Here is a 15,613-nt window from a genome sequence, read left to right on the forward strand (position 1 = left end):
CTGTGACGGAGATATTTTTCAGTTGCAAGTCGAGTTGTAACTGAGATTTTTCTTTTTCGGTTGGAAGTTAGGTTATAATTGAGATTTTCCGGTTGCAAGCCTGGTTGCTACTGAGACTTTTTTTTTAGATGCAAATCAAGTTGCAACTGATTTTTTTTGCAGTTACAACTCGGGTTGCAACTGAGATATTTTTCGAGTTGCAAGTCAGGTTGCAATTGATACTGATGTTTGTTTTTTCAGTTACAAGTTGGATTGCAACCGAGATTTTTTTTTTCAGTTGCAAATTGGGTTGCAACTGAGATTTTTTAGGTTGCAAGTGAGGTTAGAACTATAAATTCTAAGTACTATCTAGTTGCAAATGGGATTGCAACTGTGGTTTACCAGTTACAAATTGAGTTTTTCTAATTGAACATATCTTGCAACAAAAGAATTTTTCTAGTTTCTTATTTTGTGTTTTATCGTGATGGAGACACTGATGAGAGGGAAGAAAATAAAATAAGAAAATGGAGAAAATCGTACGTGCATGGTTGCACCGTAGAATAGTTCTTGCGTGGTGTTTCTTTAGGAATCAGCATAGTGTATGAATACATATGTGGCCCACGAAAGAAAAAAAGCCTAGCTGGCCAATCAAAATGAGAACTGGGCTGAGCTTGAAGCAAGGCAAGGCTACTGGTACCATACGGAAAATAATCGCTGGAAATCAACAAGGTTGAGGTCTCTCTACTAAGCGTTAACTTAACTCTCAGTCTACTGAGCATTAGTCACACCCTTATTACAACAACATATATATGTTCCGGAGTGGCCTTTCCGCCACTTCTAAATTAGGGAGAGAAAAAACACTAGGCAACTATTTACTCCGAGAACTGAAGTGCCATTTTGTTTCCCCGAGAACTGAAACCAAACTGCCACGTGATTGACAGTAGAAATCCGACTCCGAAGCCTGCACCAACGAAAAGGCCCAACATGATAAGGTCAGCTGGTGACGCTTCAGACACCGGAGGTGGCAAAGTCGGCGGAGGCAGCACGATCGCGAGCTTACATTTGACAGGAAGCGGGCACCCGTACAACCCTCTGTTTCCGCCTTGGAAGGAGCTGGTGGAGAAGGTCGAAAACTGGGGGCCCGGAGGTATGCTCCCACTGAGATCATTGTAGGAGAGGTTGAGCCACTCGAGGCTCGTCAACATTGCCAAACCTCGCGGGATCTCCCCTGTGAGATAGTTCCATGATAGGTCTAGTGACTCAATCCGGGCCAACTGACTGAGCTCGCCTGGGATCCCACCTGCGAAGGCGTTGCGAGACAAGTTTACCACGAGCAGGGACGTCAGGTTGCCGATTGACCTGGGGATGAAGCCGCTGAACCGGTTGCTCGACAGGTCAATCACCACCAGGTCAGTCCGTACTTTTGCCACCCGCATGTATTGTTGCTTCATGGCGACATCCACCGCCACCTGATAGCTCGATCTCCCAGCTGAAGCATACAGTGTGTCCTCATAGTCCGCAGTTCCGTTGGCGCTGGGGTCCCAAACCATGGACCCAAAACCCTTGAAGAAATCTGAGGCTAGATCACCGCTGAAGCCGTTTCCTGCAAGATCAATGATCTGTACACGACTGAAGTAACCAACTGCAGTCTGATCTCCAAAGTCAAGCGCAGGGATGCTCACTGGGCCATGAAATTTGTTGTGTCTCAAGATAAGTAGCCGAAGCTCCGGTAGCTTAGCTAGCCATGACGGGAAAGAATCCAAAAAATGGTTTCCACCAACGTCAAGTGCCACCAAGTATTGGCACCGAGCCAGCGATCTTGGCAGGCGTCCTTCCATCTGGTTGCCATGTAAATCCACGAGCTTCAGATTACATGATTCGTCCATGTCATCGGGCCATGTCCCGCCAAGGCGATTCCCCCTCAGATTCAACACCTCCAGGTCATTGCACCCTTTCAGAAGATAAGGCGGCACCAACCCGCTGAGATTATTGCCGGATAGATCGAGTATCTGGAGCGCATCATGACTATGACAGTCCGCATATGGGATAGTCCCACTTAATTCATTGTTTGACAGGTCGACGGAGTAGGTGCTTTTGAACTGCCGAAGAAAGCTGCCTGAAGGGATGGAAGAGAATTTGTTGTTGGAATAATCAAGCATGTACCCACCGTAAGGGAAAGGCACCGTGCCACGGAGCTTATTGAAGCTAAGATCGACGATCGATATATGAACATGGTCCATGGGCTGCTCAACCGTTGTGAACAGGTTGTGATGCAGCATCAAGTTGCTCATGTTTCTCCAAATCCAGTCAGGTATCTCCCCACTAATTTGGTTGCGAGAGAGATCCAGACAATCTAGTCTAGGTAAATACCTAAGGGCACCGGGCAACCTGGTTAGGTTACAGTATGATAGATCCAGGAAGGAAATGCTACTATTAGCATGGCCTTCATTGCCATCCCCGGACGCAGATAACAAAGGGTTATAGGAGGCTGATAAACGACTGAGGTTCCTTAGCATTAGGAACGGGTTTAGATCCAAGGTTCCAGTGAAATTGTTGTGGTCAAGTTGCAGGGTATCAAGAGCGGCGAGTTGCGAAGCAGAAGTTGGAATTGCACCTGTCAGCTGATTTTGGTTCAAGTAAACGTAAGCCAGCGTCGACGATGGATTCTGGAATTCCTCAATAGCACCAGAGAGATTGTTCATATGGAGGTACAGTTCGTGCAATGCTGGCTGGGTGAACAAGGATGCCGGTACTGTCCCAGAGAGTGAATTATCGCTCAAATCCACGTGCGAGAGATAAGGGTAAAGCTGTCCGTCGAGAGGTACCGGACCTATACAAGAAAAAGACGTTCATCAGAAAGCCATTGAGAACTACTCCTCACTTTGAGATGTCTTAATTTGCATTCTGTTTTCATTTTTCATGCGTACATGCTCTCAGGTAAAAACAAAATGACAACTGCCAATGCATTTGCAGCGGTATATTTGCTACCTAGAGCCAGACATGATGACAACTCTTGCCCCATTTCAACTAGATCACGTGTTAATTAGATTCAGAAACTAAAATATGATAACCAAGTTTAACTTTTTTTTCAGGAAATAACTATGTTTATTTTTTTTCTATAACGAGACACATATATATGTTTCAGGGAGTGAGCCTAACTCACTTAGTTAAGCAAACACATGTACTGAGCAGTGTAAATTTCCAAAAAATAAACCCAAACCATCCGATTTTGTCATTTTTGGGTATCCCTAAATTAATATAATTTACTGTTGCAATTTTACATTCTTGTAGGATACATCCATTTTTTCCATATTTTTTTGGAACTTGCATATATGATTTTTTTTTTAATAAAAAGGGGTCGATAAATCTCAGAGCTAAAGGGGATTTTTGCTACTTGCCGGTTTTCTTTGAACCACGCACCCCAAGCGATCATGTGGCCCGGTCAAAAGGTCAAGGTTTTATTTTCTATCCACTAGAATGTGATCTCAGGGAAGGAAAATAAATGGACATATGCAACATTAGGGGTATATTGTAATTATTTTATTATGGAACTACAGATTTAAGAGAAGTTGCAAAACTTTTAAGAATTGTTTATGGTTATCATGTAACTACAGAATTAGGGTCTACGGGGATAATGTAAAAAAACGTGTATTATGGAACTACAGATTTAAGAGAAGATTCATAAAAGTTTCAAGAATCGTTAATGGTGACATTATTATCATATACTATCTTAAGTCGATGGTCTGGTTTGTAGCCTTTATTGACTGGCTTAATTATGGCCTGGGATGCCTATACTATCTAGTATATGGGTGGGTGGAATATGCATAGCAAAAAATGAATTAAATGCAGAATAATTAAAGACAGAGGGGGTACAAAACTAAGATGATACTAAAGACCCTCCGAAGCTAACTAGGCACGAAGATTATTCGAACACAAACACCATTAGTTTGTTACTCCCTCTAATGCACTTATGCCGCATTTTAGTTTTGGTTAAAATTGAACTTTGCAAAGTTTGATTAAATACATATGAAAAAATATCAATATCTGCAAATTATGACTAGAAACGACGCGAAATTGAGTTAGCCCGCGTCGATCCATCGCTGCTTGAATCGATATGAAAAAGGATGAGAACAAAATTTGCCGGAATAACTTTGCAAGCTGCAATCTTTCAAGAGCGAGATGACTTACCAGTGAAGTTGCTACTGTCAAGCCATACGCTTTCCAGTCGTGTTAATTACCCTACTTTCTAGATTTTGATAAATTCAAACTTTATAAACTTTGACCAAATATATAAATGATGTAAACATCTATAATATAGCATCAATAGTAGTAAATCGTTACAAAACATATTTTCATATTATATGCATTTATTACTCTAGATGTTGATATTTTTCTATGTACTTGATCAAACTTTACAAAGTTTTACTTTGATTAAACCTAGGATGCAGAATAATTAAAGACTGAGGGGGTACAAAACTAAGATGATACTAAAGACCCTCCAAAGCTAACTAGGTACCAAGATTATTCGAACACAAAGAGCATTAGTTTGTTACTCCCTCTAATGCACTTATGCTGCATTTTAGTTTTGGTCAAAATTAAACTTTGCAAACTTTGATTAATATACACTTGAAAAAATATCAACATCTGCAGATTATGACTAAAACCGAGCCAAAATCGAACTGGCCCACGTCGATCCATCTCTCCATGAATCGATTAGAAAAAAATACATGAGAACAAAATTGACCGGAATAACTTAGCAAGCTGCAATCTTTTCAAGAGTGAGATGACTTACCAGTGAAGCTGCTGTGGTCAAGCCATACGCTTTCCAGGTGCGTTAAGCTGGTGAGCCATGGAATCCGCCCAGACAAGCCAGAATATCCACAGTCCAGTATGGTCAAGTGTGTTAGATTGCTGAGGATCTGAGGCAGCCCACCGGAGAAATAGTTCAGGCGGAGGTATAATTTGGTCAATGACGTGAGGTTCCCAATGGAGTCTGGAATGACGCCAACGAGGTTCGTTGCCCTAAGATCGAGAATCATGAGATTTTTCAGCCCAGTGATCCCAAGAGGGAATGGTCCGGGCTCGAATATGTTATCGGCGAGTACAAGTACTGTTATCAAAGGGAAGTTAGATGGGGAAAACAAATCGGGCAGAGGTCCGGTCAAGCAGTTTGCACCAAGATCAATCACCGATAAGGAGTGAAGTGTTGATAAGGATGGGACGATTGGACCAGAGAGGCCACATCCGTTTAGGCTAAGGATCTGAAGAAGAGGGACATGTTTGGCAAGCGCGTTGAAGCACTCAGATGCTGTGGCGGTGATGTTAACTTGATCGAGATGGAGCTCCTTGAGCTTGCTCAGGCTAGCCACTATGTTGGACAGACGATGGAGCTTCAAGAGAGGGTTGTGTCCAAGGTCGAGAGTAGCGAGGTTGGTGAGCCGTGAGATACTGATCGGGACCTGGCCAACAAAGTTGCAGTTTGACAGGTTCAAGTAGGTCAGCTGTGTCAAGCTCTCGAAGCCGGGCACCGGAAGCTGGGAGCTGGTAATCGTGTTGCAGGCAAGGTTGAGGTATTGGAGAGATGCAAGCCTGAAAAGGTCGGAGGGAAGGCGACTGATCTGCAGGTTCCGGTTCGAGAGGTCGACGAGAGTAACGAACCCGGTAGCATTGTCGCAGCCGATGCCCTCCCAGCGGCAGCAGTCAGTGCCTTCTCTCCACGATGGCAGTGTCTTGGTGGCCGCCGTCGGCTCGTTGTTGATGACGTCGGTGAAGGAGAAGGAACGCTTCACCGTGAGGAGCTTCACGGCATGGCTCTCGGGGCATTGCGCAGCGACATGCAAGGTGCCGCTGTTTGCAGGACGGGGATGTGAACAATGTAGAAGCTGGGTTTGTTCGAGGAATGCTAAGCACACAACTATTAGCAACAAAGAGGTGCGATGAGTAGCCATTTTGCAAGCTAACAATGGTATGGAGGACTCAAGAGTGACAAGATGCACTTCGTCTTATATTTGTAAAGATGGCGAATGCAAACAAACATGCAAGTAGACAGAACAATAATTGAATCCTGATTTTACGCATCCGTGTTTTCGTGGACCAAGTCCGGTTCATCGACAGAATATACAGTGAAATCGCTGTGTGTACAGTAAAGTCTTTTCCGTTCGGCCCCATTTGCATAGTTGCATTAATCATACGAATGGGTGTCACAAGGACAAAGTCCCATTCTTGACCTGGAGTCTTCCAAAGACCGCTGCTTTCTCGCACCACGGTCGAAACTTCAATGGACTTAGAAAGTAAGTCAAGCAAATGGTCCAATTTTCGGTTGTACTCCTTCGTTCCAAAATAAGTATCGCGTTATTCTGGAATGGATGGAGTATGTTGTAAGGCGACGCATTTCAGACGCTAAAACGGACGCGAAACGTCCATTTGCGTCAGGTCGAATAGTCGAAATCGATCGTGCGTCCGTTTGCGTCTATAGATGTTCCCAGCGGGCTGGCGCATAATTTTTTTCTCCATTGATAAACCTATAATTTACATTAATAAAAATACATAAGAAAGTTAGAACTTAAAAATGGCCAGCAAGCCATGCTAAAACCTAGCTATGGGCTACTGCTCGTCGTCGCTGACGAGATCGATGAACTCCGGCGTACGCCATGGAAGCTGGTATGCCGGCGGTGGAGGAGGAATGGGAGCATGCGGCAACTGCGGCCAGGCCGTCGGCCGCGTAGGATGTTGTGGTGAAGGTGGCTACGGACCCCAGGCTGTTGAAGGAGCTGAAGTCGGCGCGCGGTCATTGGAACGCGTCAGCATGGCCGGAGGAGTCGCCGGCCTACCCTGCGCGAGCGCCGACTCGTGAAGCTGGATGGTGAACCCGTCCCACATAGCGAGCTCGTCGAGCTCGCTATTGGCCAGTGCCATGGCAATGATCTCCTCCTCGCTAATGTCCGGCGGCTGGGTCTCCGGATCCCACGCCGGCCCGCCATCGTTGTGGTCAGTGTCTCCGCCTTGGACATGGTCGTCCGACGAGGTCTCGCACTCGGCCTCGGCGGCGTCATCGTCCTCATCCACGTCGTCGTACTCGCCCTCGCCCTCATCGTCATTGTCGTCGTTGTCGTCTTCTTCCGCGGCGGGCTCGCGGTCGAAGTAGTCGAGGTCGCCGAGGTATCCCGCTCGGCGGCGCGCGTCGAACTCCCATGTCCTGAACAAGATCCAGTTGTAGGAATTGAGCGCGTACACCGGATCTTCTCGAAGATCGACCGGCAAGATGGATCGGCGGCGGCGCACCTTGTCACGGTGCTCTCTGCCCTTGCGTGGCACGGGAGGGACCGACACGCGCCTGGAGTTGAGGCACCAGCGTCCTCCAGGTGGGCTAGCAGCTGGCCATGGCACCGGCCTGTTTTCCTCCTAGAGGCGACGCGCGAACTCGATGCGGACGTACCGCCCGACCCGCGACTTCTTATCGGACCGCGAGCCGCTAGCCTCGTGGTCGTTCTTGCTTTTGCGGAACAGCCAAGATTTCTTCCCCATGGCGTTGGTCGGGTGGATATGGTGGACTTTGGCAATGGCGTGGTCGAGAAAATGGGCGCTGCCAGCGGACCTTAAAAAGGCTCGGACGTCACTTCGCCTTCAATGACCTGCCATTGCGACGCTGCCCACCAGTGCACGCGTGCGGAAGGCGAGGCGCTATATTAACGCGGCCCTGAAAAGCTTCAGCGCGCCACCCGTATGTTATGCCGCCCTAAAGACGAAACATTTGTGTCGCTGCCAGGCGGGCCCGTGCGAGAAGTGTTGGAGATATGCTCAAGAGGCAATAATAAATTAGTTATTGTTATATCTTAGTGTTCATGATAAATGTTTACATCCTATGCTATAATTGTATTAACCGAAACATTGATACATGTGTGTTATGTAAACAACAAGGAGTCCCTAGTAAGCCTCTTGTATAACTAGCTTGTTGATTAATGGATGATCATGGTTCCGTGATCATGAACATTGGATGTTATTAATAACAAGGTTATGTCATTAGGTGAATGATATAATGGACACACACCCAAATGAGCGTAGCATAAGATCAAGTCATTAAGTTCAATTTGCTATAAGCTTTCGATACATAGTTGCCTAAGTCCTTCGACCATGAGATCATGTAAATCACTTACACCGGAAGGGTACTTTGATTACATCAAACGCCATTGCATAAATAGGTGGTTATAAAGATGGGATTAAGTATTCGGAAAGTGTGAGTTGAAGCATATGGATCAATAGTGGGATTTGTCCATCCTAATGACGGATAGATATACTCTGGGCCCTCTCGGTGGAATGTCGTCTGATTAGCTTGCAAGCATATGATTGGATCATAAGAGATGACATACCACGGTACGAGTAAAGAGTACTTGTCGGTAACGAGGTTGAACAAGGTATGGAGATACCGATGATCGAACCTCGGACAAGTAAAATATCGCAAGACAAAGGGAATCGGTATCGTATGTATATGGTTCAATCGATCACTAAGTCATCATTGAATATGTGGGAGCCATTATGGATCTCCAGATCCCGCTATTGGTTATTGCTCGGAGAGGAGTCTCGACCATGTCTGCATAGTTCGCGAACCGTAGGGTGACGCGCTTAAGGTTCGATGTCGCATAAGTAGATTTCAATATAGTATGGAGACGAAGTTTGTTCGGAGTCTAGGATGGGATCCAGGATGTCACGAGGAGGTCCGGAATAGTCCGGAGATCAAGATTCATATAAGGGAAGTTGATTTCTGGGTTTCAGAAAAGTTCGGGATTTTTCCGGTGGAAGACTGGAAGGTTCTAGAAGGTTCTGGAGGGTTCCACCATGGGGCCCATGACCTAGGAGGTCTAGCATGGGCCGAGGGGATGCCCCCCAAGGCCCGGGCCGGCCAACTCCTAGGGTTTCCCCAAAACCCTAGGGGGGGTCAACTTGGGGGGGAAGAAATCTCTCTTCCCCCCACTTGGCCGCCGCCCCCCTAACCCTAGACGGGAAAGGGGGCCACCCCAGCCGACCTGGCCCCCTATATAAAGAGGGGAGGGGGTGGACGGCCACCACCCACCATTAGCCCCCTCCTCTGGCCGCCTCTCTCCTCCACCATACGATGTTCCGGCTTGGCGAAGCCCTGCAGTTTTTCTTCCTCCACCACCACCACCACGCCGTCGTGCTGCTGGAACTTGGAGGAGATCTACCACACCTCCACTGCCCGCTGGAACGGGGAGAGGAAGGGCTTCATTGACACCGTACGCGCGACCGAGTACGGAAGTGCTGCCGAGATTGCAGCACCGGGGACGATCGTCTACACCAACAACGAGATTAATCTCGTAGGCTTTGGAATCTTCGAGGGTTAGTCTCATCTCCATCTCGTTGCTCCGATCTTGTAGATTAGATCTTGGGTGTTCCATAGATTAGATCTTGGATTTATTCGTCTTTGCGGTAGGAATTTTTTTCTTCTATGCAACGAACCCCTTCAAGAAGCATGCGGACGACCGCGCTGTCCGCGCAGACGCAAACGTGCCGCATATTTGGGCAGTATTTGCGTCTCGGCGGACAGGTCGGACACTATGCGTCGGGCCGCTGGAATGGGGTAGAGACGCATTTTCGGTCCGCGCGGTCGCAAACGGACGCGCGTCGCCCCGTTGGAGATGCCCTAAAGAGAAACTTCGGGTTGATCTCAACTAAGAGCGTGTGGAGCATGGCACGTTCACTTGTTAGAAACGTTATTAGTATCCTAGCTGAATCCAATCCATGGCGGCGCATAGTGATGGACCCACACAAGGTCATGACGATGCCGAAGCTCCCCACAGACGACGCCAATGACAAAGGGTTAACCTTTTCAATGCTCATGATGATGGATTTGGGTTTCTAGGAAGGACGATACTGGCGAATCAATAAACCGGTCAGCCAAACTAGACAGTCGACGAAAAGTATGATCAAGGGCAAATTGCCGAGATTGTATTGTATGAAATCTAGGGTTAAAGGGTGTCGCGTCTAGTTGAATCTGTCCCCCTCGGTGGCTCCTCCTAGCCCTTATATAGTGGGCTAGGTCTCATAGTCCACCTTGAGGTCGTTTACATGATGTATGTCGGTTTGCCCAATATGAGCCTAGCTTTTCTATTTTACATAGTATCAAGATCTTCGACTTCGGATAGATTTCTTCATAGGCTTCCCCTATTCCTTTCTGGGCTTTGCACCAAGGACACCAATGCTGAGGACCCGATATCGTATACCCATGTCACCATCGCGGCATCGATGGTGGGATTGTCTAGGGCGGCACAGACCTCTACCCTGAAGATGGACCAACGGTTGATGGTGGTGATGGCTTCTGAAGCAAGTGCATGAGGTGCTTGCCGAGGGTCTGCTAGAACAGATATGTGCTCCTATTTATCCATAGCTTGACTTGGTGATGCACTAGTGTGGTGTTGTGTATGCTTCACGTTTCCCTCCTTGGACGCATCATTGAGAATCGAGCCCCTCGACCATTGGCTCTGGGTGAAAACCCACAGCCCGGTCTGCCTGTTGGGGTAGCAACGGCGTGTTGGCATCACTCCCTTCTTGAAAGCGCTACTTTGGTAGCGTTTGGGCATGTTCAGTTGGTCGTCCTGGGTGTGGTGTGATAACTGCAAGAACACATATCAATTGTAGCTAGTTTCGAAATAAGAGTATAGAACCACGATGAGCTACTGGTTAGGGTCTTAATTAATGCTCCTTGCTACTTTCCACTAAAGATTACTTATAAATTGTTTTCTAATCTCAAAATGTTTAAAGGGGGTGTTGTAAATGGTTGAAAATAAAGTAAATAAAGCAGTAAAAATGTTATAGGAAATGGGTTGAAACTTAATAAGACAAAATTTTCTCAGGAATTATTGGATCCACCTCTAGCACTAGGATTCATGTTAATCAAGATAAAGCATGCTTTTAACCATATTGTGTGTGGGAGAGCTCCGTAATAAGATGCGCCCAGAAAGTCATCGGCCATCGCATCTCTAAATAACCACAGCAGCTAGTCTTCTGCAAGCCACATATTGACTATTGCTATTAAGGGGTTTACCTCGTGGTTATCGATATGAGCTTAGTGAATCCATCTTATCCATCTTATTCATGTGTCAAAGCGCCAATACGGTAATTTTACTTCCCGCCGTTCACTTTACCACACTGCAAAGGGTAGTTCCCTCTCGAGACCATAAGGAAAATATTACATGGTGCACAACACATAATATAAAGAGATATAACTAACACACATTAATACTTAAAACCATAGATCATCTTAGATTCATCTCATATTCATGCTAGGGTTTCTCCATCTCCCCGAGAACTAATAGGACTACTCACACATGGAGACAATCAATAACATTATCATAATCTTATGGAGGGGATTAAAGGACTGGAACGAATTCGAATACAAATCCACAATAGCAATCAAGATTACAACTGTGGTTGGAGGATGATGATGGTGATGGTGCAGCGGTTGATGATGATGAAGGGGATGATGCCTTGTCCTCCGAGGATCCACGTAGCAGCCCGGATCTTGTCTTCTCCAAAGTTCCCTTTTTAGATCTGATATGGGGCGGTGTTTCTTTTTTTCGTGGAGTTGTGTGTCTTTGATCTCTAATCCGTCTGAGGGAGATGAGAGTATTTGACGAGGCGGTGCTTCTGGAGGGTGGTACAGGCGGACGGTACGAGCGGGCCTTGCCTGTACCGATGCCCGTTAAAGTTACTGGAAGTTGTCCTCGCATTGTCCTTTCGCCCAAGTGCATAGTTAAGTGCAAAAATGATTTCTATCACATCAAAATGCCAGAAAATGACAGTTTTCATTGATATTTCATCATTGACTTATTATTTCAAGATCCTGTGTAGACAAGCATAAAAGGTTGCGGTAGCGCGGTGAAATACAAAAATCCTACTACTACTCAATGATAACTTGATAAAATAACGATGTAGAAACATGCTAAAAATGCACTCATCATGGTGCTTAGGCAGCCACAATGTGGCTCTCGGAGTGGCAGGCCTCCCAGGCGGCGGGCGTGCTTGGAATCTCTTCTTCTTTGATGACTTGTTTTTGGTTTGCATTTTGATCTCTAAGGTGAGCGCTCCATCGTCTGATGGTACGACGCCCTCGAACCTGGGTGAGAGGGCAGGGTCCCTCTTCAACGATGGACGGCCGGGTTGCACTGTGAAACAATTTATCTCTGTTAGAAATTGATGAAGGCCTTCCTCCGATGATGTGGTGTCTTCCTCCTCCGTCTCCGTGTCTACCTTGTTCAGCGAGTGTTACGGTGTTTGAAGATCAAAGCTTTTGCAAGTTGTGCGTCTTGTTGTATTTTGTTGCGTGCTGGTAATGTGGGTGGTCTTTGTAAATGTTTTTCTCACCACCTTGTAACTCTGGCCATAGCTGCGTTTATATTATATTAATTTAAAGGTGAACGTAATGTCTTATGTTTTAAAAAAAATCCACCTTTGGGCTGCTATATATACAACGTCCCCTTTTTTTCAGTGTAGTGTAAGGTTAAGCTCAGCTCTTAGTCGTTGTGGCCATGTTCTTTTTCTCGGAGCTGATGGTGTTGAGTGGAGAGGGTAGGAAGAAAAAGTTTTGGTCGGCGAGCAAGCTTTCATGGCCTTTTCTGGCTGCTGCTGAGACGTCGCACGTACGGCGTTGAGGTATGGATAGTGTTTTACCAAACCTGCTCTGCCAGTAAATTTTGTTTGTGGTTTTCTCCTTATCCATTATTCCTTCCGTTGCATAAATTATAGCCTAGTATTACGCATTTACATAATCTATAGCATGTAAATTTATACAAAAATATTGTAACTATAGTTTTGAAATCATATAAACTAGAATTTTCTTACGTATTTTGTATAATTTTTACGTGGCCTTTTACATCTCATTATACTAGTTTTTACATGATACTAACTCCATGCCGGTTTATTGAGGTATTACACATTTTCAGATAAAATTTTGACTAGTAATTTCATCAATAAAATATTATTTATATATCACAAAGAGTATATCATTGGAAACATATTTAAAATATGAATCCAATGATATATTTTTAGTGATATATAACTAACATTTGGCGACTGCTTCTATAGACCTCCAAGCCAACAATTGCATAACCGTACCATTATGCACGTGCTTCTTCCGCCGGCGATAGCGGGTCAGGTTTAGCCCCCGAAGATCCATATCGATTGTACCCTTGTACTCGTTGAAAGGGTATACGTTGTATGTACACATCGATTTTTTTTCCCACGTCGGATGGATCGATGTGGTGGTCGTCATCGGTTGTCACTTTCCATTCTCATGTACCGTGATCAGCTCGTTGCAGCCGCCAGCCCGGCCATCTCCGATCTAGATCTTCTTCGGTGGACACTTCTCCGCCCGATCGCGGCAAGTATCCTGACTCCACCCCCCCCCCCCCCCCCCCCATGGCCGACATTCATACTTAGGGTTTTGATCCCTCCATCTTGTTGAAGCAGGTCGATCCCTCACCACCGCCATTTCCACGTACCTCGGTCGATCGTAGCAGGCGTGGCCGGTTTCCTCAGCGATCTCCTATCTTTCCCGCATCCGGTGGATCATTGGCCGTCCCCGCACGACAACGATACGGCGGCAATCGACTGAGTCATCCACCCTTTGCCTGCCCACGATCGACATACATGTCGTTCCATTGCAAGGCAGAGCAAGAGGTCGTGCGCACTGCCGTAGAGCCCAACTTCTCGTGGTTGTCCAGATTGCCACCGACGCCCAGAAGGTTAGCCCTCCGTGCCACACTTTTATTCCCTTCTTATTCATGTACTTTCTAGGATGTATTGTCGCATGTGTGCTTTGGGTTTAATTTTTTGTTCAAATTTTTATCAATTTTTGGGATTTTTTTTTTGATCTGCATTACACAATGAATTCCTAGCCGAGTTTTTATGTGGGCGCATGAACACATGGTTCTATTACACAGCTCCATTGATTAGGTCAGTGATGTTGGTTTTATTTGGACAGATGGACGATTCTATGGCTTCTGGGATTGACAATGAGAAAGTAACTATGGACGTTGATGACTCCAGATGGGAGGATTTTGATATGTCATCTTTAGAAGATGAAGATGAAGTACCGTCTGATGATGATAATAGCATTTTTGGTGATCTTGTAGCTGAGTCTGATAATGTGAGTCACTCACCTTTTCATATTTTATTCGTATAGTATGGAAATATCTTGTCCTTGAATTTTGCCTCCTTGTTGCAAATTTTGTAGATGGACATCGATGATGAAGATAACATAAGTGAAACAAATGATGAACCCACCTCAGAAAATACGAGTGATGTATGTTTTCTTTTTTCTTACTTGCCTTCTTCCAGTTGAAGTTGAATATACATGTAATTTACTATTTTCCTACAAATTGCGCAGGTTGTTGTAGTCACAAACAGTAAGCTTACCTACTACGGGGATTCTGATTTGGAAGACTTTCATGATGAATAAGAGGATGTTCCTGAGCAGTCAAAATCATTGGAAGGGGGGTTTCACGGTAGTCAAAATCTGTATGCCAAAATGATGTAAGTTTTTTTTTGCTGTATTGCAATGCATAATCTTGTAGAACAAATCAAAGTGACAGTAAAAATTACGCCATGTTTGTCATATTTTTTTAGGTGATAGGAAGTTTCCAGCAGAACCATAGTAAGCATGAAAATGATAAGGTGCCATATGATATTGATGTTGAAATGAATAAACAACGAAAGTATGCGGTTGTTAAGGCCATGACCTTTGTTTCCGAAGAGGCTGCCTATCATTTCTACAACAAGTATGCCAAAGAACCTGGTTTTAGCATTCGATGCGAGAAGACTAAGAATGATATTGATAAATTACGGACACCCACCATTCGGTATAGGTGGTTCCTTTGCTCCAGGGCTGGGACACGTGAAAGCAAGTACTTAACCATGGAAGGCCGAAGGTATAGGCACCGACCTGAGTCTCGCTGCGACTGTGGTGCCCATTTAAGTGTGTCGTGTAACAGAAAAAGGGTGTTTAGACTCTGAGATTTGATGACAATCACAACCATAAGCCGGCTACAGCTGATCAAATCGCTTTTCTTCGGTCTCATAGAAAGATCAAGGCTCATCAGAAATCTATGATCATGTCACTGGGAGCTGCTGGGATGAGATTATTCAACATTATGAGGACATTTGAGAAATCTAAGGCCCATCAGAAATATTGAGATATATATTGTTGAGATATATAAGTGGATTGCCCAGCCCTTTCCATCAGTTCGGACTTTTGGTTGCAGTTGGCTAGTGCATGAAGCTTGACATCGTATCAGAGCCCAGGGTCTCGAGTTCGAGTCCTGGTTTTCGCAATATTTACTCACCCCTATGTCCCCCGCGAATTTCCACGTGTTGCGTTGGCTAGTGCATGAAGCTTCAAGCAGCAGCTCTGACTCTGATTACGAACTGCCGCAGTTTCATCACTTTAGGCTTCGACTAACCACCTTCTCTCTCAAGTATGATGACAAAGGAGACCTGTGGACTGAAACGCCCTGCCGGGTTAGATGCTACCAGCTGCCTAGAGCATCAAATATCCTTTTCTTTCGTAATCCTCCAGCATTCTGGATGTGATAAAAGCCAGCATGCGCATATTTTGTGCATCAAA

The 15,613-nt window shown here is 45.5% G+C and overlaps 1 protein-coding gene across 1 annotated transcript; it reads right to left on the minus strand.

Moving 5' to 3' along the window:
- Positions 1-851: 851 nt before the first annotated feature.
- Positions 852-6,894, minus strand: LOC124696620 (receptor like protein 27-like). Its single transcript, XM_047229326.1, has 3 exons — positions 6,732-6,894; positions 4,772-5,881; positions 852-2,809 (listed from the first exon to the last, which is right to left on the minus strand). The coding sequence occupies exons 1-3, from the start codon at positions 6,892-6,894 to the stop codon at positions 852-854; spliced, it is 3,231 nt and encodes a 1,076-aa protein (XP_047085282.1).
- Between the last annotated feature and the right edge of the window lie 8,719 nt (positions 6,895-15,613).

The sequence above is a fragment of the Lolium rigidum genome, chromosome 3 (genome assembly GCF_022539505.1).
Source record: "Lolium rigidum isolate FL_2022 chromosome 3, APGP_CSIRO_Lrig_0.1, whole genome shotgun sequence".
Classification (NCBI taxonomy): domain Eukaryota; kingdom Viridiplantae; phylum Streptophyta; class Magnoliopsida; order Poales; family Poaceae; genus Lolium; species Lolium rigidum.

Bases quoted from the DNA above. Each gene is read 5' to 3' on its own strand.
- LOC124696620 (XM_047229326.1), bottom strand. From the start codon at position 6,894: ATGGCACTGGCCAATAGCGAGCTCGACGAGCTCGCTATGTGGGACGGG. The intron at 5,882-6,731 runs GTCCGTAGCCAC...TTGTGTGCTTAG, and splicing joins AGCTCCTTCAACAGCCTGGG to CATTCCTCGAACAAACCCAG. The intron at 2,810-4,771 runs GTAAGTCATCTC...TTTCTTGTATAG, and splicing joins TGACCACAGCAGCTTCACTG to GTCCGGTACCTCTCGACGGA.